The 23,435-nt window shown below is 40.9% G+C and overlaps 7 protein-coding genes across 7 annotated transcripts; 2 read left to right on the top strand and 5 right to left on the bottom strand.

Moving 5' to 3' along the window:
• Positions 1 to 59: 59 nt before the first annotated feature.
• MELLADRAFT_95918 (uncharacterized protein) lies at positions 60 to 2,137 on the top strand (the record flags this gene model as incomplete). The annotated part of the gene is made up of 8 exons (XM_007407228.1): positions 60 to 69; positions 163 to 317; positions 392 to 741; positions 869 to 1,155; positions 1,250 to 1,458; positions 1,510 to 1,701; positions 1,804 to 1,971; positions 2,042 to 2,137. 8 exons carry the CDS (start codon positions 60 to 62, stop codon positions 2,135 to 2,137), a joined length of 1,467 nt encoding a protein of 488 aa, XP_007407290.1.
• Positions 2,138 to 2,614: 477 nt separating this feature from the next.
• MELLADRAFT_55361 (uncharacterized protein) lies at positions 2,615 to 3,278 on the bottom strand (the record flags this gene model as incomplete). Its single annotated transcript, XM_007407108.1, has 2 exons — positions 2,615 to 2,866; positions 2,938 to 3,278. 2 exons carry the CDS (start codon positions 2,954 to 2,956, stop codon positions 2,628 to 2,630), a joined length of 258 nt encoding a protein of 85 aa, XP_007407170.1.
• An 819-nt stretch (positions 3,279 to 4,097) lies between these two features.
• MELLADRAFT_71236 (uncharacterized protein) lies at positions 4,098 to 4,780 on the bottom strand (the record flags this gene model as incomplete). Its single annotated transcript, XM_007407107.1, has 2 exons — positions 4,098 to 4,687; positions 4,756 to 4,780. One exon carries the CDS (start codon positions 4,574 to 4,576, stop codon positions 4,268 to 4,270), a length of 309 nt encoding a protein of 102 aa, XP_007407169.1.
• Positions 4,781 to 7,164: 2,384 nt separating this feature from the next.
• MELLADRAFT_123255 (putative ubiquitin-like protease family member) lies at positions 7,165 to 10,027 on the top strand (the record flags this gene model as incomplete). Its single annotated transcript, XM_007407229.1, has 10 exons — positions 7,165 to 7,770; positions 7,855 to 7,893; positions 7,962 to 7,999; positions 8,092 to 8,141; positions 8,211 to 8,343; positions 8,452 to 8,736; positions 8,820 to 8,960; positions 9,021 to 9,104; positions 9,244 to 9,393; positions 9,497 to 10,027. 10 exons carry the CDS (start codon positions 7,503 to 7,505, stop codon positions 9,533 to 9,535), a joined length of 1,227 nt encoding a protein of 408 aa, XP_007407291.1.
• Positions 10,028 to 11,610: 1,583 nt separating this feature from the next.
• Positions 11,611 to 13,295, bottom strand: MELLADRAFT_104146 (uncharacterized protein; the record flags this gene model as incomplete). Its single annotated transcript, XM_007407106.1, has 2 exons — positions 11,611 to 12,084; positions 12,189 to 13,295. The coding sequence occupies 2 exons, from the start codon at positions 13,293 to 13,295 to the stop codon at positions 11,611 to 11,613; spliced, it is 1,581 nt and encodes a 526-aa protein (XP_007407168.1).
• A 1,306-nt stretch (positions 13,296 to 14,601) lies between these two features.
• Positions 14,602 to 17,524, bottom strand: MELLADRAFT_77132 (uncharacterized protein; the record flags this gene model as incomplete). Its single annotated transcript, XM_007407105.1, has 5 exons — positions 14,602 to 14,903; positions 15,014 to 16,190; positions 16,231 to 16,600; positions 16,694 to 17,014; positions 17,296 to 17,524. 5 exons carry the CDS (start codon positions 17,333 to 17,335, stop codon positions 14,898 to 14,900), a joined length of 1,914 nt encoding a protein of 637 aa, XP_007407167.1.
• Positions 17,525 to 18,638: 1,114 nt separating this feature from the next.
• MELLADRAFT_52011 (uncharacterized protein) lies at positions 18,639 to 22,269 on the bottom strand (the record flags this gene model as incomplete). The annotated part of the gene is made up of 12 exons (XM_007407104.1): positions 18,639 to 18,746; positions 18,835 to 18,937; positions 19,066 to 19,137; positions 19,250 to 19,421; positions 19,503 to 19,801; positions 19,872 to 19,903; positions 19,924 to 20,397; positions 20,485 to 20,648; positions 20,759 to 20,974; positions 21,038 to 21,853; positions 21,920 to 22,058; positions 22,162 to 22,269. The coding sequence occupies 12 exons, from the start codon at positions 22,267 to 22,269 to the stop codon at positions 18,639 to 18,641; spliced, it is 2,703 nt and encodes a 900-aa protein (XP_007407166.1).
• Positions 22,270 to 23,435: the final 1,166 nt, after the last annotated feature.

Here is a 23,435-nt window from a genome sequence, read left to right as displayed (position 1 = left end):
AACTTCAAACGACATCAACGAGTGGAAACTGACGAGTCAAAGGTGGTCAAAATCATTGCATGGCTTACTGTAAGCACCGACATTCCTTCATTTGTGAGGGACTTGGCAGGCCAATGAACTGAACTGACCAAATACTTTTTCCAGGCTGGTGAAGCGCCCAAGATGTACTCGTTGCTGGCATTGATCCAGGTTGGCCAAAGTTCAGCCTGGATCAATGCCAGCACCTTGTTAACGAGGCTGCTGTCATAGAAGGGCTTTCAAGTGATGACGGTTGGTCCCGAGCCTTGTCAATCTGGGATCCCACGTTAGAAGGATGGGTGCGTGCGAGAACGTTACCTCCAACTTCCACTACGTTTGTCGCTGATTGATTTGTACGATTTCATTTCCAAAGTGTACCCTTTCGATTGATGTCCTTTCCCGTTTTCCCTCCGCACCCCGTCAAATCCTGGTCAGACGCGCCCAACTCAAGGATGAAGACTGTCACCGTTTCTACCACTTCCTCAAATCCACCTACGATACGGATACAGCGACTTCCTTTGCGACAGTGGGAACAACTGGACCACCTATGGCTGCCGCAGGGCCCTTGGCTTTGAAGGGAACACTTGCCTCTTCTCCGATATCAGGATTGGTCAAAGACGATGATGAAATCATTGTCGTCGGTGAAGTGGGACCCTCTTCAACGGCAGAGCAGCTCCCGGCCAAAACAACCCCAAACCACATGAACGACGAAGCGGTCCAATCGTGAGTACGTCACCTACTTTTTAATTCAGAAGGTCATAAAACTAATCACTGCCTTTATTCAATAACAGACGCCAGATTTGGACCATCCAGCCAAATCGACCTGGCCAGATTTTGAGGCGCCAATGAGTCATCTCTTGGAATGGCTACAGTTGTTGAAAACTGTGCCGAGGCTACGTGCGTGGGACCGGATGTTTGCCGCCCGGTTCAAGAGAGGAGACAGGACAGTTTATCGGCACGCCAAATGGCTAGACGCCCTTGGGGAAGACAGGCTGCGGGAATGGGAGCAGCTGCAGATCAGTCATTCCAAACCAGTCACGATCGGAGCTCTTCGCCAAAGTTTTCATAAGGAATATCTTGCAGCTTCCAAACAGCCACAGCCAGACCCAACCGTTAAAAAACGCAAATTGGGTGAACGTGAATGAGCAATTCTTAAACTTCCTATCTGTTTTGGAAACTGACTCCCTCTCCGTCTGTGCCCCACCCACTTCTCTTGTTATTGTTTCTCAAGAACGATCTAAATGGATCATCAAGTTGTCTCTCTGTAACATCCGTCTGTGCCATTGCGATACAATCAACCGGAAATCTGGCTTAGTACAAGTCCAATCGTCTAGCAAAAAGATGATTTTCACAGGGAAGTACACGCTTGAATGCCAGCGTTTTAGAGAAGGCAATTATGACCACAAGTCTCTTTACCCCTGGGGACTAACTACAAGCAGAGTGCGCACAAATATCCACCTAAAATAGCAACATTTAATCTTGCTTACAAAGACAAATGGTGCCATGAAACAAGCCAGGGGCGCTACCTTGTCTAATCTTTACCAACACCCTTTCTTTACCTCCCACTCTCACGCCCTCAAATATCAATCAACTTCACTCTGTCAACTACGATTCAGTCCCCACCATCCATCTTCGTATTTCTCATTCATCCACGTAGTCGAGCGCAATCACTTCTTCCAGTTAGTCAGTCAGTCAACCTGTGCCTTTTTCATTTCATTCACTTATGTTTAGCCCGTAGGCTGACATCCCATTAAACCCCCTATCTCTTTCCCAATCGGTCAGTAGTTATGGATCCAGCTGAAGAAATCACCGCCCCACCAACGTCCTCATTCACCCTTGCCACACCGGCCTCGCCTGACCCATCTGAGCAAGACCCAGACGAACAAAGCACCCCCGTTGCCGAACAGATTGGTCAACCCCCAACCATCACCTTGCACTATGTTTGCGGATTTGGTCAGCCGTGATGTTGATTCTCCAATTCTATTTGGTTGGTTGATTGTTATCTTTTGACATTTACGTACAGACCCCTCAGGCCTTTCTGCGGTTAGCAGTTCCTACGATACGCACGAGTTTGGTCAACGGGGTCTTCCCATCCTGGTACCATCCAACGTTGCCTTAGGCCACAACGTCACCATGTTTCACATCTGTCCTGACCCAAGTGACATTGATAATGACATTGGCTACCGTTTCAAGAACCAATCTGCCCACATCACAATAGGTCAGTTCGTGCACGGATGGGACTTACGGTCGACTTTCAGAGCCACACTATCACGTGGCGACTTGATGGTCCCCATGGGAGTGCGAATCTTTGACCACCATCAACACGCCCTCCGCGATTACCTCAACATAGCGCAAACCAACCTGCATGTTGCGGTATCAATTGAACGGTTCTGTAAAGACTTCCTCAGCCGTGTTGACCCCAACTTTGTCACGACCGATGAATGGAACGTGTTGGAAACTTTGCGGGTGAGTTATTTATCCTCCCACTGTTCCCGCTGTTTATTTCACCCCACTCAAGACTAAACTATCTTTTGTTCTTGAATGTCTGAGTAGTTCCAGGAGGAGATGGTTGGACATATGCATGAACCAATTCCTTCTCCATACGGTATTTACAAAGCCTTCACAGCCAAAGAACTTATTGAAGGGCCGAGGGATGTGTACAGCCTGGACCAACGCTTTTCCCCGATATATCTCCACCTTTCCAGCACCACCGCCTTGCACCAACCATTCGAACATTGCTCAACACTTTCTCGCATTGGAGTTATCATGCCAGCAGCGGCCGGAGCTTCATCACGGGTTTGCGGGGGGTAGGGACCGTGATTACTGAGGCTGTGGTGCATGACCTCGAGTAAGTACAAAGCTCGTTTGTATTCTTCTTACAGTTCTTGGTGCTGACAATAGCCATTTGGGGTGATTCAGACGCGTGAACTGGACCCATTTGAACATGGGGGAGGGTGCTCTGGCCCGCTTTCCACAAGCACACGTATGTAGTAAGTTTTGCGAGCTTGTAGGACTTGCGGCACTACCTCTCGTCAGTCCAACATGCGTAACCTCTTGGACGTTCTGGGAACCCGCTGTGTAAGATGTGGAGGATGAAGAAGCATTTGAGCAGGCAAACTGAAGAAAACAAAAACTCTCTCGCCAATCAAGATCAGAAAGTCTGAATTCCGGTCACATTCAAGTCTTTGATTGTTCGTGTCATGTTTGTATCTATCCCCCACTTGTGTGTGACCGTGTAATCAAATGCCATATCCATATCCTTTGTGCCCAACCGCGCGAAAACAATGATTTAAAGCAATGAATTGAATTTGGTTGCGCGGCATGTGATCTTGTGATGTTGTAATGTATTCCGAAATAGTCACTACTTGAGTGAAGTCAGTTACACTGCGAGTGAACAATAGTCAGTCAAAGCAATCTTGAGCTTTGAGTATTTGTTTTCTTCGACAAAGACCAAATTAACTAATTAATTGATCCAAGCACCTTTACGTTCCTTTACCTTCAATTTGATTGATTTGTTTGTTCTTATCTTCATGAATGTGAATGGAAAGATTTATGTTTGAAAAAAGAGCGACATGATGATCCAAGAAAATCCTTGAAGATTGTTGTTCAATCAAGTTGACAAATGTGGTGTTTCTTCTCTTCAGCTAAAACAGTGCTGATTGGGACCCGCCTGCCATTCATTGTTTGTTCACAAGCAATCGGTTCATTGTTTAGGCTCACTGCCTCAACAATTGATTTGGTTGAAGTGCAAATCATCTCATCGTTTTGTTCATCAACAACCTGTTTTTTGATTAGGCTCACTGCCTACAAACAACATTGAGATGGTGGAGATGACTTGGATGGCATGAGAACCTTGGGCTGTTTTGAGTAGTAGGTTGTTAGGTTGTGGCAACAGAAGTATTTATATGGATTGATACAAACTATTTGCTTATTATTTCATTTTAATCAATTAGTTTGTTTGACAAAGTAAAAGTCAAGCTTTTGCGAGCAGCAAAGCTTTGTCTGGGGGAAAGCACATGTTCTACAAATGTTCTATCCTCATCATGCCGTCATTTATTGGGGCTCATTACTTCTGAAATAGGTACAAAGGGCATGATGTATATTTATCATTATTTATGATAAGATGTGCTGCGTATATGAACACTAAGATCCAAAAGTTTTTTGTGGGAGGGACAACCAAAAGTAAACACAACACACCATTTTGAGCATATTGACGGAGGGAAAAGGGAGAAAGGAGAGTTTAAATATTTCATTGTCGCAAGTCTCCTAAGAATGTGATGTTCTCCCTCTTCAATAGCCTCCGAATGAGCCAATCATTTCGCCGCTTGATCATATCTTCCATCATGAAATTGAAACGGATTGGGTGCATATTCCTTGCAAGTGATGCGAAACCGCTGTACCACACATTGGTGCACTCACCGGCTGAGGAGTTGAAATACCATCCATTGGCATCTCGAAGTTCTGGGAAGAGCTTTGGGTCCGTATAATGCTGACAGAATTCATCACTCTCCTTGTGCGAGCGGAAATGAAAGGGGTCGACGGGAATCACGGTCTTCATGAAGGGTGTGAAGTCGTTACCTCCATGGTATATATGATCCACCAGCTTACATGCATTGTCCTAGAAGCATACCCCTGGCAATTTCTGCGGGAATGTACGAAGTAAAAAATCCTGTCTTGACAGCCCGCTTCAGTCAGTTCTACCCATTGTCGGTTATATTAGTAACCCAAATGACTCACACGTACTGCACTGACACCCTCTGAGTGATAGAACGTCTCTCTAGCCAGTATGACGCCACAGGTGCCCACACAGAGCTGGTCATTGTGGGTTCGGGCTCAAGAGAGGCATATTCGCAATGGGACCGTGTCACCACCTTCACGACCCTGCTCATGCAGGCGATTTGCTTTGTCACCTTGTTGAATGTCTTCAAGGCCCACTAGTTCCGCCGTGTTCCAGTCTTGATGTACGGTGGGATCTGAAGGGAGGTTGGAACCGGGTTGGTTGAGCATAGAGGTCAGAGCAAAGTTGGAGGTGATGTGCGCTTTGAATTTGGCATAAGCAGAGATATGCTCTTGTAGGTGACAAGTGGCTTCTCCTTCGGCCGCGTTGTTTTTGCATGGTTGGGCTACACATAGCTTGGCGAGCCGATTGTGGTGGACAGGGCAAAACCTATCTGACATACGGGCGAGAGGTGTTGTACACGGTCCATTGGGCGCAGGCAGGCCCTCTTCATTAGCGATTTGGCGCAGCTGTTTGGGTGTTGCAGTGCATCGCCAGTGACCTATGGTGATCCCGTCCGTCACGACCGCGCGGATGTCTAAATATGACCAGGACTCATCAGCGATCTTGTTTAACATATACATAAAAAGATTGGGTGTAACGCTTACAACCGATCTTTGGAGCTCCGTCTTTGCTTGGGAGGGGTAGAATTTGTACGCACGCAGAGCATGCATGATTGCAATGCTTGCTGCCCTCTAGGGCAATCCATTCGAGCACGGCTTGCATTGCTTGGTGATAGCGTCGATCTGCTGGGATTGTGGGAGAGGTGTCCACCCTCAAACAGGTGCCGGCCTCATCACATTTAGTGAGCAACGAGTTGATATCCAAGGCATCTTGGCAGGTCACTTCTGAGAGATCTGGTAGGATTGTTGGGGCACCGTGGAGTGAGGGGATTGAGACTCGATCAACATAGCACCGGTTGAATAGATTTGCCAGGTTGAAGTTGGAGATGCTGTAGCTCGAAGATTGTGTGTATCAGTTTCAGCAACTTCGGCGTTCGTTTAAATGTAAACATAGTGGGTACTTACTGGGCAAGCATTGAACCTTCTCGGAGTAGCTCCGCCAGTTGGTGGGTCATGAAGAAATGACAAGAGACCTGAAATGTCTCACGGTTGCGTCCGTTGTTTGAGGAGAAATAGGTGCGAATGCCATCCTTGGAGTGATAGCTCGGTCGATAATGAGTTGAACAAGCTATTGCGTTTGGGTGTTGGTGTTTTGTGGTCAGCATAGGTTTTAACAATTATAATAAGCTTGATGTGCTCGCTCACCCGGACATTTAAGAGTGACAATTCCAATGGTATGGACACCGTCCACGTCGTAGAGGTATCCGTTGATTCGAGAACGCATATGCAACTTGGGCGATGTTGGACACAGCAAGCAATGTTTGACGGGCGAGACAAGGAAGTATTCAGGGATCCAGAGGTCCGGTTGATAGCCAAACTCTTGGATCAAGATGGTAGGTTTTACTTGCATCGCGGGCAAGAGGTGGCGGGTCATGTGCCAAAGGTGGTAGCACGTGTCGTTGGGGAGTGATAAGTTCAAGGCCTTGCGTAGGAAAGGGACGATCGCATCGGCTTCCTTGCTGAAGGTTCCCTGCGCGCGTTCAGTAACCTCGGCAGCGAGTGCGATAAAGCGGGAGAAATCGCAGATATCAAGGGATGAATGAAGGTCCGGGTAGTCTGCTTCCAGTATCTCGACGAAATCGCGCAGAAGCATGGTTTGGTGTTGTGACGTGGTGGGTGAGTTGATTGAAATGGAATGGGAGGGTGATAACGGTGTGAAGAAAGAAAGTTCAGTCTGATGTAGCGGGTCCTTGGTGTATGGGATATGCCCCGTCCCCGTGGGCGATGGGGCGCGACGAGGTGAAATGTATGATGATCACATTTCACCGCGAGTGTTGAGCAAGTTGCAAAGGTAGCGACAGGTCGATGCGAGTGTTTCATCAGAGGGTGATAACCCATGAGTTTATGGGTTATTCGTGGCCCAGAGTGTCTGAGACAGTGTCTGAGCTCAGACACTCGGACTCCTCCCAAAGGCCAGGACCTCTGAAGGAGGCCTGGTTCATTTTTTCAGCGCAATTTGTGTTTTTTTCAGGCTGATATACAAGCAATCCAATATAACAAATTTTTTAAAGTAGTTTTTTGGGTTGTTTTGCTCGAGTTGATTTTTTTTTTATTTCTTAATGACGATACCGGGCAGCCCGTGGCCCGCCCAAACTTCCCGCGGGCGGATGGCGGGCCGGGTGCAGGCCTTACCAGTGATAAATGCGTGTACGGTACTCGGCCCGGCCACATCCATCTGTGAATTGATCGATGGTCAAAATTTATGCGACTTGATCCAACAAAGAGCCTTCAGCAAGTCTCCCTTCATAACTTCAGCCCAACTTAAGCCATCACTCAACTCTGACACGCGTCGAAGGAATCAACATTGAATATCAAGTCAAACCAAATTTGTACTTCCGCCGTTCAAGAACCCGGGCTGCTGCGCTTCAGCCGTAGATATCGATCGTTAAAACTACTTGCAAGCCCAACGATATTTGTCATCCAACTCTTCAAGAACAGTTAACGAAGATCAGTTTTTGTCTATAAAGTGTTCTTGAAATATCTTCGATCATCAGGCAATCACTCTAGTCGTTCTCCTTTTCAAACTTTGCGCCGCGGCCTGTGTCGTCATCACTTTTATCCTTTCACCTTCTTGAATTTCAGCGATGTCAAGTCGTAAGCGGCAGTCGAATCAGTCACCCGAGCGAACGAAGACGCGTATTCTCAGTGGCGTCAATCTTCCACAGCTCAGAATATCACAAAAGGGAGAGTATGTCAAGAAAGATGCACTTTTACGTCGTCGGAAGCAGAGACAGGCAGTGGAGGAAAAGAAGAGGAAACTTCTTCATCACAGGCTGAATCCGAAACCCCCATGGCCAAGCAACTTCCTTGGAAGTATTTCAACAACACCGTTCATGAAAAACTTTAAAGAAGGTATCGTCTTCTTGGTTTTCTTGTGGCGCAATATGTGTGGTTTTTTAGAGAAACCTGATGACCTGAAATTATACCGGATTCAAGACTTCGATCATTATGATTTGAAAGTTGGAGCTGAATTTGGTCCGTCATCCCTCTCAAATGCGGCCGTAGTGTCTGATTTGGTTGCTTATACGCACTTGCTCATCTAGGATTATACGATCAGGATCTTCGTAGTAGTATTCTCAAAGTGAGTTTGGTCTATATCAATCAAGCCGGACTTAACACCAACAAGGGATTTGCATGTCCCGTCTCGTGATTCGTATTGTGTGATGGTCACAGTACCCGCTTTTCGACGATCTACTGCGAACATCGAAAGCGTCTTGGGAAAGGTACTACATAGTTTACAAATTACTTGGGTCTTGAGTATAACTTAACTCATCACCTCTCCACGGTTCCAGTCCTAGACCGCCAGAACCTCGCTTACCTACCTACCAACAATTACGTGATCGTGAGACACAAATTGACCAAAAGTTCAAGTCTGTCAAGAAACGGAAATGGAGACCTCGCTTGGAGAAAGATAAGATGGACCTAGTGAGTCATTCATACATGTGATATGACGCTTATGTTTTTACTAGCAAAGTTATTTGAATATTGACGGGCTTGCCACTTTCACTTATCATCCGCTTTTGATACGATTAGGTGAACGCAACCTTGAAGAAACCGGGTGACATTTCTTCGCTTCCAGGGGCATCTTGTCATGCTCACGATATTCGAAAGTTAGAACCGGGAACCTGGATGAATGATGAAATTTGTACTTTCTATGGTGTGATGATCAACATCAGAAGTACAGAGCATGAGAAATTGAAAGCAGATCCTACGTACGATCCGAAAGAAAAATTCCTGCGGGCCCACTGTTTTTCGAGTTTCTTCATGCCCAAATATCAGAAGGAGGGTTTCACAGGAGTCAAGAGGTGGACTAAAAAAGTCAGTTTCAAGAATTTGCCAATCTTCATGCCTTCTGAGCCTTTGTAGCTCATCTTGTTCATTTGAAAATTTCTTCAACACAGGTCGATCTTTTCCAAAAAGACGTGGTGATATTCCCTATCAACCTGAGGAATGTCCATTGGACTTGTGCTGCCATCAATCTCCGACAAAAACGCTTTGAGTTTTATGACAGTATGGGTCACAACAACGAACTCGTACTCGAGGTAAGCCGATCGAGTCTTAAAAAAATGTAATCGTTTTGGACTGAGATCATGGTCACACAGTGCCTGAAAGAGTACATTCAAGCCGAGCATTTGGCCAAGCGGAACGAGCCGATGGACATGTCAGAGTGGACATTCGCTAAAACGGTACGCTCACCTCACCTCTGACTGAACCTATGTGGTCTTGTTTGATATTGTTTCATTCAATGACCTAGAAGTGATGATCAAATATGAACTGATCAGATTTGGCGATTCTAATCATGGTATGTGAACTAACTTTGCACAGGATCCTCCTCGTCAAAACAACGCATACGATTGTGGGATCTTTATGTGTCAGATTATGGATTGTTTGAGTCGAGATTGGGGAGGAGGGGACACAGTTTTCGATTTTTCTCAGGAAAACATGCCTTATATGCGGACGAAGATGATCTATGAAGTAGGTTTTCTCGATCTTCTTTCCTTAGCTCTCAGCTTAAACTGTTGTTACATGACCGAATTTTCGCTAAACCCTCATGACACTTCTCTTCTACTTACCGTAGATTGTCACGCGCAAGTTTCTAGAAGAGGAATGGAAATGATGTGTGATGTGAGTAGAGTTCAGGTCTTCTCATCGAAACCGGTGGTTTACCAAAAATCATCAGGATTGCCGGATGCGGGCACGATAACGATCAAAACTTTAGAATCTAGAGTGTATAAAGAATTACTTGCATTATATTGTCCAGGAGTCAGTCAACACGGCTATCTATGAAGCTTGGTCAACGTGGTTGTTTTAATAACTTTTCATCGATATGAGGCGGCGAAACGATACTTCTGATGAAGGAGTCGAGCGAGATGACCCGTTGGTTCATCGGTGGGACCATAATTATGAGATGTAGGGTAGCGTTGGGTAATAGTTGTACTAAGAATTTGGGTTTGTCTTTCGAAAGTAGATATTTTAACATTTAGTTGGGTAAACTTTGGCCCCACCGTGGTGTTCCACCCTATCCAGTGAGAGCAGCGGGGTAACATTTCGAAGACATCATCGTTGGACTCGGTCACGCCAAAAATCAATAAAAATTTGCTTTCACTTTTTTTTGAGCTGTAGTCTCTGATGACTGAACGTTGAGATGAGAGAAATATCAAAAATCAAAGCTTCTGATGGGCTTGATCAATAAAGTAGACCTTGAAGAAGACCTCAGGTCAGGCTTCAAAATTGTTTTTGCTCTCTGATCCCTTCGTTTCTGATGTGGGAAAGAAATCTATCACTGTTGAGATCCTCCGGACTACCTTTTTCATCCACTTCAAGAAGTCACATCAATTTTTGAACGAGTTAACTTGATTTCGCCTTCATCGATTCAACATTAGAAAGATCATTCCCATGCTTTACCGTGATTGTTTTTAAAAGTTCGCAAGCATCAATGAAATTCCAAAAGAATTGTTAATTTATGAATCATCAAAGAAAACTGATGTCTTGTAAACGGAATTGAGAGAAAGTAAAGAAAACTGAACAATAAGGGTACACAAACCTACAACCCAACATGAAAACCCATGTAAAAAACCCGTGACAACCCATCTGAATTTCTGATTTTTTTGACGGGTTTTTTTTAAGGGTTGCCCTCGAAAGGTTTGAGCGCCCCAACCCAACCCATCCCATCCCATCCAAGATGTAGCAACTCTCAGCCGCGAGCAACTCCTGTCAATTCTTGTTCTACTTCACCTCTCTCTTCTTGCATCCACCTTAGCCATAACTCCACCCAATACCCTTTCCTTCAAAACTTGATTGCTTGTGTAATACATGTCTTTTCAAATCGAATCGATTTATTTCAATGACTTGAAATTGCACAATTTGAACCAAACCCGTGTCAGACAGACGGACAGAGATCTTTGAAGTAATAAAAAAAAGCATCATAACACACACAATTTCTTTTTAAATTCAAAGACTTCTTTGAAGCCTTCGGAAAGAGAAACTGCGAGAAATGAGACGAGTTGGATATCCTCAATGATCACATAGTACTCGTTTTAAATTTATTTTGATTGATCTCGATTTCTTTTTAAATTCAAAGGTAATTTTTTGAAGCCTTCAGAAACAGAAACGACGAGAAATGAGACAATTTGGATATCTTCCATTGACAATAACCAAATTGTACTTGATTCAAGTCAATTTTGATCGCTCTTGATGTCCTTGATCACAATAATGGGCCCTTGGCCGTTGCCAACCCGCTGGAGAATGGGTAACATTTGAAGGAGGCAGAGTTGGTGTGGAGATGAGATTATTTTGTGAATTGATTTGGATGTGTGGTGTTGGTGAGGAAGGGGTGAGTCCATGGGTAATGATTTTTTCCAACGGGTGATCAGATTTGGCCAATTTCAACCCATCAAAAAAAAACCGTCAAAAAAATCAAAAATTCAGATGGGTTGTCACGGGTTTTTTACATGGGTTTTCATGTCGGGTTGTAGGTTTGTGTACCCTTAATGCTATTAAAATCAACAGAAAAACCAAAAATCCTACAAGAATTATTGTGTTGTACATGAATATATCAATCTTTATGCTCTACATGCTATTAGCCTCTATGCATCAACCCAAGAGGAAACTATCCAAAAATAAATCAAGAATTGAAGCTAACCCATAAAGTCTTCAAATATAAATTTCCCAAAACTATTCCTGATCATAATATCAATCTCCTAGCCTTGTCCATCTAGACTGAAATGGTAAAAGTATAGATTCCTTAATATTATTGATTTCGTACATTGAGATTGGTATAGCATCACTACTTCCATCTTCAGAATTGTATCCCATAGTCTTAGAATTCCATTTCTTTCCTTCATCCTCAAGTCTTGATTCCCATCCTAGATTTTTTTGTAATTTAAATCTATGATGAACTTCTGATGAATGAGTTCTTCTCTTTGCCATAATACCTGTATTAGTTAACCTATCAGAAAAATCAAATGAAATTAATTCTTCTAATTGTTTAGATTTCTCAAAATAAGGTTTAGAATAATCAAAACATCTTTGAAATTTATTTTGTTCATTTTCATCTTGATCATTAAGCCCAGGGTTTGAAAAATTTAGTGGGATAGGTGCATCTGCATGATTGAATATGAATTGTTTTAATTCAGTTAATTTTGAAATTAAATTGGATGAATCCACCTAAAAAAAAATATGATCAATCAAGAAGAAAAATCAATAATCTTTTGAAATTTTACAGAAGGTATAAAAGGATATGATCAAGCTTAAATAAATTTATAACTTACCTTTAAGATCTTTTCATTTTCATCATATTGATCTCTAAAATGCATTCCAAATCTAAACACCTCAATCCTTGAAAACTTTTCCCCAATAGCCATCAATAATCTTTTACTACTTTCAGGTGACCTTAATCCACCTAAGATTTCTAAATTCTTAATTGATGATTTTGGATCAAGTTCACTAATGATCAAACTACTAAACTCACTAATATGTAATGAAAGTGAATGAAGTTGATGTGTTTGATTAATCAAGTCAATCCAATTAGGTTGGATCTCATTAATTTGTAAAGCTTTAAGTGATTTTAAAACATTGATTTTTTTAATCCTTTGATCAAGATTTTGTATACTGCCATCTTTGGTATACTGATGATCAGTTTGAGGTAGATTAATAGTTAATGATTCTAGATTTTCATTAATCCCTTCTTCTAAGAGATTTAAAATCATTTCATCATTGATTTTATCTAAACATAAATACCTTAGATTATTAAATGATTTAATCAATTTAGTGGTTGAAAACATTAAATTTAAAAAATGGTTTGATTCTTTTAATCTTTGATAGGATTGATTGGTAATATAAACCCAATTTACATTTTCAATACCTTTCCATTGGTTTGAAAGCTTATCAAGTTGATCAATGGTCTGCAAAATCAATTTTTCTTCTTCTTCTCGACAATCTCTTCTTCTTAATCCATTCCTAGTATAAAATGATCTAGATGAAATAAAATAATTTTTTAAATGATGTCTATTCTTGATGGGTAGATTAATGATGAATTGTTTTTGATAAATCCTTTCACATATCAAATGTAAAGTTTTACAAGTTTTACCAAAGTTGACTAAATTATCAAATTCTAAATGATCAAGATTCATTCTTTGTCTTTGATGATGATGATGATGAGTTTTGTCTTTCAAACTTTTAGTCCTTGATGAATTCAGACATAAATGTATACCAATCAAAGTGATTAATTCTGTTGGAAGGTTTAAAATTCCTTTGGTATTTTGGTTTGTTAAGTTAGTTTTGAAGGTTAAAGTTTTTGGATCTTCTTCTTTGGAAGCTTGATCTTTTATGACCTTGTTGAATGGTTGACTTTGAATCCTGGATTGAACCTCCAGCATCTTTCCTTCCAACATTCACGGTGAAGCAACCTTTGCTGTGTCTAGAGAGAATCCAATAAAATCTAGGTTGATATGATGCAGCAACCTATGTATATTTTTATTTCGAAATTAATGGAATAACTTGAAAGCAATTGCGTTGGAATAAATCCTAGAACTTCAAGACGAAGAAATCTTGATGTTCTATAAGAAGAATTATGAAATCTTCTTACAATTATCAGGGAGAATAATTGTGTAATCAAAAGATGAGCTCTGTTTCTAATAATAATGTTCAAATGACTTCTTTCTATAAAAAATTTAAAAAAGACGTTATAATCTCAAAGATATGAAGCGGAAATCAAGCATCACTTTTTTTCAATCATAAGCTTTCAACATATTTTTTTTGTTCATACATTTCATTCACTCAGTTACCCAGATAATATTATTAATCTCATCATCAGTCAGTCAGTCAAGTTCTCTTACACGATTTTCTTTTTCTTATTGAATTGATCATCATTAAATGAAACGAGTGTCAAGGATTCGATATCACTGATCAGACAAATGATCCAAAATCCAATAATAAAAAATCATTATCATTTTTTGGTTGTGTTGTAGTTGTATACAATTTTCACGCAGTTTTGAGTTTTTCTTTTTCTTTTCTTGCATAGTGACTGAGAGAAAAATGATAATCGTGGTATCATATTGATGATGTGTCTTTTATTAATTTTCAATCGATACACATCTTTTGAACTTCGTTGTTCGACGTTTCCCATAACCGCAATGTGTAACTTTTCTCCAGTAAAACTTCACACTCAAAGTCATCCCGTCCGCTCCGATCAATAATTGGTTTCCTGATCTCAATGTGGTGATCATGAGATCAAACATTATCAAACTTCGGTCTGCGCTGATTGTCACCTATTGAATTATTCAAGGTTCTTCAACAAGCCCACAAAAGAGCCTTGTTCGAGTTGGAAAAATGCCTAAAATTCAACTGGCCATACATGTAGTGCTTGAATTTCAATGTTTTTAAAATTCTATGGGAAAGCCTGAAGCACATTCCGATATTGTAGCGATTTACTCCAAAAACAACTATGAACGGCTAGGAGGGCAAAGTACAGAAAAGTTACACTTTTTGCCAAACTTGAACCCGCCTATTGACAAACTCAACCAAGTCCCAGCAGTCAAACACTTCTTCCTCGCAAGTCCAGGTGTCTGGTGATAATAACAAGTGAAAATGCAAGTAAAGCATCAAATTATCATCACAAAAAAAAACTCAAACATATAAAAAAAAAGTCAAGTTGAAACAAACTCTATTATGTACGTAGGTTCAAATCCTCAAAAAAAATGAATGCCTTTTGATCAATTAACATTCAAAGAGATCGATGGGACTCCGCAAAAAAAAATTCAAAGCATGCATCATAAAGAGATTTGATCGAGAATACAAGTTTTTTTTTCTCACTACATCCATCTTTACAAATACCTCTTTCTATTATCTTTGACCATTTCTATTAACAGTGAGACAAATTACATGAACATTGAAGTTGCTTGAATGACTTATAATCATTCATATTGATAAAAGCACGTAAAGAAAGTTAATCGGCTTCTTGGGTAGGATCAGGGGATCGTCTAAACCTTTGAAAGTCAAAAACGGATACGAAACCATACTCAGTTGATAAAGTTTTGTACATGATGAAACAAGGAAAACTGTATAGAATATGGAAAATAGGTTGATATCAACGTACAATTCTATTGGGAGTGGTATTGAAGGGACTATGCATAGGTATGCTAGCAAGAGCTCGGTGATTAGGGTGGTCATTCAAATTAGGTGTGGTAAGGTTAGGATGCTTAAATGGTATCTGAGGTGAAGAAACCGGCATTCCTGGCCTTCCTCGGAACTGTGGTCCAGCAACTGGCCTTTGAGATTGTACCAGATGATGATGTGCATGTACCGTTGGTGATTGATTACTAGAGTGCATCAAGTTACCGGGCATACTTGGGGTTTGAGGGATTGAGCCTCCATTCAAAGCAAAAGAGTTCATCTTCATATGTTCTGGTAAAGAAGTACGGAAATTGGCTTGTAATTGAGATGGATGAAGTTGAAGCAATGCAGGATCCCGATACGCAAAAGGAGTCGAAGAAGCCAATCGTGATGGTGGTGTTGGAAAATTATGAGATGCAATGGCAGGTATTGATCCATTATTCCCATTCAGTTCTCCGTTCATAGGTTTCTTCGTGAGTATCTCAACCAATCGGGCATCAGGTTGTGAAGTCAGTACAGATTCTTTGATCCCAACTGCATAAACAGACGGCAGGCAGCCCTGATAGACAGGAGTCGGGTCATCTTTCGTGCGTGACTGCATGATGATATTTTGCGTACGACGAAGTTGCTCTCGGGACGGCACGATGCTCAGTGCGTCATGAGCTGAGCCTGGAATGTGCGTTGAGACTTGAGGCCTGAGTTCGAGCAGCTCGGATAAAGATTTCATCAAGCGATCGGCCTCGGCTAATTCTGTTGAAGAGAGTCCGGGAGCCTGCTTGTCTCCCTTTTTGCTTGACGCAGGCGCAACCGGATGTGCGGAAGATGTGCTGGAGAGAGATGGATCTAGATCTGTGTCTTGAACCTCTCGAAGTCGTTCGAACTGCCTCTCTTGTAGATTTCGTATCAGCAGGTTGTTAGTGGCTAGTCGAGAATTGATGAACTCGTGAGTATGGTCAGTGTCAAGTGCTGATGTAGACTCTTCCGGAGCGTCATCTTCTTGCATATCTATAGCCATCTTCTGTCTCTTCCGACTATGCGCATGTGCCAATCCTTCTGACGACGTGAGTGATTTTAGCTCGGCGGATGACATAGAGAGAGTTTCAGCAGGGATATCAAAGTATCGATTCGGACGATGGATCCAGTGATTCAAACGTTGGCGACTGAAATACGAAGTTCTTGTCTGTTGACAGGTCTGCATACTTCCGGTTGAATCGTGCTGCGGAGCAAAAGAAGAATATGGCGAGTAATAGAGTGAGGCAACTGTAGCAGATTCGGATACCAAGAGCAGCGTCAGCTTCTCCACATTTTGAGCCATAAGATGAGAATTTCATACCAGGGGGACCATGAGGACCTTTTGCAGGCATTTTAGGTACATTTGATTTAGAAGTTGAACGAGTTGTCTGGGTCTGAGCAACATTCTTGTTTGAGGGTGTGATTCCGTTAGTAGGAAGACGCGCGGAGTTGGAAGATGACTGAGAAGGAGGGGTAGGCACAACATCCGATAAGACCGGTTTGATAGGAACGACTGAATCTAGAGTCACAGGATAGTGAACTTGAACTATATCTGTGTCTTCAACTAAAGGTAGCAAGCGATTAAACAAAGATTAAAGAACGTTAGCAGATTGAAAAAAAGTCAAGATAGTGGTTCACTCGAAAAACATACTATGAGAAACTGCCTGAAGAGCAGCTTTATCGAGTTTACAGACGTTGGTGGTGAACACGTCGACACCGATATTACCCTCGCTTACGACTTGATTAAAGCCAGGTATGTTACGATGATGAAGACGTCGATGCAGTACAAAGAGAGGTGACTCGGGATCTGATGAAGGAGTGATAAATGAATCGTCCATCGCAAGTATCGGAACGGCGGGTGAGTTTAATGAATCTTGAATCGGAGACTTGGATCCAGAAGGTGTTGGTGAATTGGATTTAAGAGCTGACTGAAACACCGATGAGATGGTACTTGTGGTGGTACTTGTCGGTTCTAGAGTAGATCGAAAGATTTGAAAAAAACCAAAAAGCGGTCAGTTCTATGAAACTAGAAAGGTAGTGTAATATTATGATAAAGCGATGTATCCAAAAGTCTAGCCGAGGCGCGTCTACAAAAGGACGCGCCTGATATTGACGACAACTTTGACGAGACTCTGAGCAGAAGTCTAAGGGTCATACACGACTGAAAACGATGCCTGCAAACAGCCATAGGTAGGGTGGAAATGATCTAAACTGGGATAAAAGGTGAGATTGAAGCTATGAAGTTGAACTCACCGGGGTTAAGCTCGTTTGAGGCATTCTCTTGAGTTGGCATTCTTTAGTTAAGTTCGAATCTGATGAAGCGTGATTGTACCAGAGTGTTATTTGATTGAGCTGATAGGATGAGATCGAGTGGGGAAGACCGATGAGTTGAAGGTGTTGATGGTCAAGCTTGATTGAATGTGAAGGGTTTGTCAAGAAGAAGCTTTGGGAAATGAAGTGTTCTTGACTTTTACCTTTGATCAAAATCAAAATCAACGGTCAACAGGAGTGGATCTCTCTATGTATGCACTCTGACAGTGACTCATTCAAACTTGACTCCGGTTTCCTTGGAGTTTCACTGGAAAGTTCACATTCATCTACACATACAATTCACACGGGGCCAAACTCAAACTCATGCAAAATACATACAACATCCCACATGGGAAACCCCTGGAACGCGTGTGAACATTGGCATGCTGAAAAAGCCTATCACCATCACCATTATCACAAACATGCGGTTTAAGACCTTCCACATTGAAATCATCATCACTCGGATTACATTGCCAACTGACATGAAGGTAAGGCAAGGGTAATCAGGATCTTTTAATCTTCCAGAACCCAGAGGGGATTTTCTTACGGTTTTTATTATCTAAAGATCTCTTTGAAAGTGTATATGTGTTGATTTAGGGGCCCATCTGATATGTGGCGGACATTACATGGCACACACTTGTAACCTCTCACAACTCACAGCAATCCTTCTCACATTAAACCATCATCACAAACCCCCTCTCAACCCTCTAATTCCAAAAACCAAAAACACGCAAAAAAGCCAATGCCAAAAGAAAGTATCTTTTCTTTAAAAAAAGAGTAAAGGGTTTTTTTTCTTTCTTTCTCATTTTCTCATTTCTTATAACCAAAAAAAAAACTAACAAAAAACTAAAACTAAAAAAAAACTTCTTTAAAAAACCAACCAACCAAAAAAAACCAAAAAAAAAAAAGAAAACTTATCAATACCAATAAATCTGATCATCATCTTTGAAAGAAAATAAAGACCCAACCAAAGCAAAAAAGCAAAAAAAAGCAAAATGAAAAACATTATAACTAGAAAAACAATCAACCAATCAACCAACCAAAGAAAAGAAAAAGAAAAAAGGAAAAAGCAAAAATATAGAAGTTGAAAAAAAGAAACAAAAAAATGATTTTTTTTGGAAAATGTTTCAAGGTCTTCAGATCTGATCTTCTAATCAAATCTAATATAACATCAATTAGTTTTTTCTTTCATACATCTTTTGATCTTCCACTTTCTTTCTTCCACTTTCTTTCTTTCACTGTTCTTTCTTTCTTTCTTTTGTCTTTCACTTTTCACTCTTAAATATTCAAACTTGATATAAAACTTGTAATCTTTGACCAGTTTGTGGTGAAAGACTATTAATAGTTTGACTCCAACCTGGTTCTCCAATCACACTTTTAAAAGCATGTAAAAGCTATATATTTTTCAAACCAAAAGAAAAAAAGATTTAGTCAAAAGAAGAAGATTTTATAACGAGAGAAAAGAGAAAGATTTGAATTTACCGATTTGAATTTCATATTTAAATCTGCCGATGGTCGACTCCATCTACCCACAGCATTTAACCAAAACCCAAATGATTCAGTTAATCCATTCGGATTTAATTCACTACAAAAAAATCATCAAAAACATTCAATTTTCAACATCTCATTCGATTTGGAATCATTCATTCATTTCTTGGGTTTCGTTGGAAAAGTTTACTATACAAAAAAAAATCAAATCTTCTTTCAACTTACATGGCTAAACACATTCCACGAAACGCAGAATCTTTTTCATCATTATCTTTAATTTCTGCTAAAGTTTGACACCTAAAGAAAAGAACCAAACCAAAAAAAACAATTCAATTCAATCAGATCCAAATCAAGAAGATAATCAAATCAATCCGCCCAAAAAAATCCATCCAAAAAAAAAACACCTTACCATTGTCTAATAAATTTATCAAGATGAGGTGCCACTAATTGAGGACAAGCCAAAGCAAGTCTTCCGATCGTCACAGCTGAGTTTTCAGTTAAACTACGAGCCACTCTAGCAGAAGTAAGCACAGGTACCAATCGAGTCAAAAGTGGTTCGATATACTCTCTCATCCTTTCACCTATTCAAACCGAAAAAAAAATCAATCAGTAATCTTAAACGCTCATCTGTTTTTAACTAGAGAAATTGATCAAATGCATACCTGCTTTAATGGCCACTTCACCTGCAGCCCATGCAGCATTATTACAAACACTTGTTAAATTCAATGGGGTTTCATAATCAATCTGACGAATGATCTCAGGCATCACCGTAGGTAAATAAGATTCAAGTAAATGAAAACATGAGATCGCACAATCTCCTACCAAAGCAAATGCCGATTGTCGTACAGAAGGTTCAGGAAAGTCAATGTTAAGACAAGTTCCCAGTAAGGAAAGGATAGGTGGAAGTGATTGTTGAGTGGTAGGTGTAGGGAAATTGATCAGTTCGATACTCGTATTGGTACTAGGATCGAGAATAGTTGAACTGGGATATGGAATCGGTTGTTGGTTTTGATTAGCTTCATAGAATTGACTAGCTAATGATCCAAGTCCTTGAGTCAATCCACTTAAAAGATCTAATGCCACAATCAAGAAAGTCTTATCCGGTAATTCATATTCATGTGGGTTCTTCATATAAAGTGCAAATCCTTCTAGATTACTCGTCACTATCCTTACACATCTATAAAATACCGTAGGAGCATATGGTAAGAATGCTGGTCCGATCGCAATCACAATCGATGAAAGACATTCTAATAATGGAATTAAATCTTGATCATCATCTGATAATTTCTCCCATCTTTCAATCAAGGGTGGCATTAAGATTTGAAGTAATTCAGGTGTTGCAAGTGCATTCCCAACTGAATCGGCCAATGTGCCCAGTGCGTCATATAAGATTAACAGATTCTTTTGTTGATATTTTCGAAAGGCCATCACTAAGCTGGTTAGGATCGGATGTAAGTAAGGTTCTAGTTCGTCTCCTGCTTCTTCTTCCAGAGTAGCAAAAGCACTACATCCAGCTTCCTGGACACGTTTGTTACCATCGAGAACAGAATGTAGCAACTGAAACAAATTGTCCACATCAGTTCAAATTTCAAACTTCGAGGTGAATATCGCAAGACTCACCCCTTCCATCACGGGTAAAAAGACAGTTTGCTTGTGTTCCGCAGTGGCTCCAGGTGAAATAATCCAGCTTGCATAACGACCCAGAGTCCAACACGTGATCGACCTTACCAGTGCCTTTCGGTCTTTCAAACATGTCAAAAGAAGTGGGACCAGTGTAGCCAGATGGGGTTCCATACCGACCACACAGCCTTGAAGGTGTTGTCCGATCACGACCAAAGATCAACCCATCAGACTCGAGCAACTAGATATAGAATGACTTTCCTCAAAAAGCCAATTGAATCAATGAATTTGTTCTTACCTTCAGCAATAGCACCCAGAGCCAAGATTGCAGCTTCCTTATGTTCCCACTGAGGTTGAAAGAGATACTGTTGTAATAACGGTAAAAGGAAATCGAGTAATTTGTTTTCGAAATTCACTGCAATCACATCCAATGCAGCCGCACTACACTTTCTCAAATTCCAATCCCCAGTAAGATCATCATCATCCACATCGCTCTCTTCATCTTCACTACCCTCTGCGTCATCATCAGGATTTTGAGTAGCGCCATCGGTTGCCTCGCCACCAGGGGCTGCCTGACCTGTCTCTTCGCCAGTACGACCTTGAGGATGATCCTTGCCGCCACGATAGACATGAGGTTTGATATCTTGTTCACGATCAGGTACAGCTTCATCTTCATCATCATTATCGAGCATCAAAAGGTCCGTTTCCGAATAAATCATACCCTTCAGTAAGACAGGTACGACCTTTTCCAGATAATTGAGTAAATGACCCCTCAGTCGAATATCTTCACCGAATGCTAACCAAAATTCACAAGCTTCAAGTGCTACTCCTTCATCGGTTTCTTGAGTTGAATAAAGCATAAAATCCACCGTTTGTGATAAGTTAGGAATCAAGATATCAGGATTCGAACTTAATAAGGCTACTAAGGCTGAACAAACGTTTTTCCGTACGTCAGGTGAGGTATCACTTGCGCAAAGAAACAGAGCTTCGACATAAGATGTCAGATTATCGGTAAGACTACCATCACCACCAGTTTGAATAAACGGATTAAGACAAATCAAAGCATAAGCACGAATCTTTGAATCTGTTGAAGTCTTGAGATGATTAATGAATCGAGGAACCATGATATCAAGGACCCGAATGCCATTGATTTGCATTTTTTCTAATTTCCTAGGTACATCTTCACAAATCTTGGAAAGTGTTGAGAATGCACCATCCTTTCCAAGTGGTTCATCTGCTTCAGTAAGTTCGATGAGAGATTGAATAGCTTGAGGCCAAGCTTCAGGACCGAATTGCATGACGATAGTTGAGATGACTGTACCAGCTGTACCCCTAAGCATTGGAACTGGATCTGAAAGGAGGTTTGAAGTTAAGATGACCGATTTGACATATTCTAAAACTTCATTGGTAATATTAAATGAACTTGGAACTTGAGGATCTTGAAGGATTGCTAAATTACTATAAGGTATTCTTCGAAGGTTGTTTTTTAAGATCAGACCTGCAACCGATCTAGGTCTAGGATGTTCATCTGGTAATTGACAAAGAATATAAGCTAGATATGAATTATAATCGGGAATCTCATTAAATGAATCCAATTGCTATTCAAGAATGTAAAAGAAAAGAAAACACAAGAAAGTTGAGTTAGTAGAAGAACTTGAAAAAGAAAAGAGAAAGTAAGATTGAGAAAAGAGAGTAGCTTACTTTAGTGACAGTTTTTTGAATTTGACTATCAGCCGATTCAGAGTTACGCAAACAGGTGATAAGTTGAGATAATCCATCAGGTTGTGGTACCCAGGTGTTGGTAGTCATGATGAGATTGGTTAGAGATCGGAGAGAGAGAAAGTGTGTGGTGTGGAGTGGAGTGGTGTGTTGTTGTTGTTGTTGAAAGTGAGTTGAGTTGAAGAGAAGAGGATTAAGTAAAAGTCTAAAAGGGCTTTAAGTTTTAAGTGTTAATTTTTTAAAATTCAATTTCAAACTTCATTTTCTTCTCTTTTCAAAGCTCATCACAAACTTGAAACCCCCCCCCCATAAATGAGTCAATAGCATTTACCGGATTCATAAGGATCCCACTAGAATCATCAACTACATGGAACTTTTCTACTCCAAGAAGGCTTTGTAAATCTCACATTTTCTTCAGAAGCACGAATGATCAAAATCACTTGGTCTTACTATTCTTCTTTTTTGATTCAGTTGATCTGTTCTAGCTTGATCTTTAACATTTCTTTTCAAGAACTTAACTCAGCTTTCATTCAGACTCAGTATCTTTAACTTCACTCTTGTACTTATTTTTTAACACCAGAAAGACCATGTAGATGTCTAGATCGTTCTATGCTGCATCTCATCAAGCATTCAAGACTCAAATCATCAGTCTTTTAACTTTGTTTAGACAAACTGTGCTCTTTGCACCAAGTGTTGAGAGTTTCGAATGTATCGCAGATGTAGAATGAGCATGTCTTGATTGATATTTTCATGACATATCTGCAGAGATGGAGGTGTCTTACAAAATTGATTGACTGGGAACTTCCTATGCAGTGGTCTTTGAGGATATCGATCTACAACAGACTCATTGTGGTCATCATCAAGACTCTGATTGATACGACCTGGCAGCAGTACCACCGATTGAGGCAGTGGAATGCTGCTTGATCTCGTGTAATTTTCTGGTTTTGTGTGTTCACCGTAGCCCACTGCAGGTAATAATGTCAAAGGGACCGCAGTAAGTTGACATCAAGCATGAGGACTCGGTTGAGGCATGACTCAAGTTGGTCATTCAATCAACGATGGTTCGATTCGAGATCAATAAGCGGCATTATGCAAGTTTTGCCGGTCTGGTTGTGATCTCTCTACGTCAAGTCCACCCCAGTTGACTGTCATCCCATTGCAAAAAAATGATGGGTGCATTGCCGTCATCGAGGATTCGTTGATGAGGCAGCTTTTTCCAAGTATAAGAAGCCTTGTGTGGTTTGCACCTTTTCTGT

Source organism: Melampsora larici-populina (genome assembly GCF_000204055.1).
Source record: "Melampsora larici-populina 98AG31 unplaced genomic scaffold MELLAscaffold_8, whole genome shotgun sequence".
Classification (NCBI taxonomy): Eukaryota; Fungi; Basidiomycota; class Pucciniomycetes; order Pucciniales; family Melampsoraceae; genus Melampsora; species Melampsora laricis-populina.
Note: the sequence above shows the minus strand (reverse complement) of the source record. Positions and strands in the feature narration are given on the sequence as shown.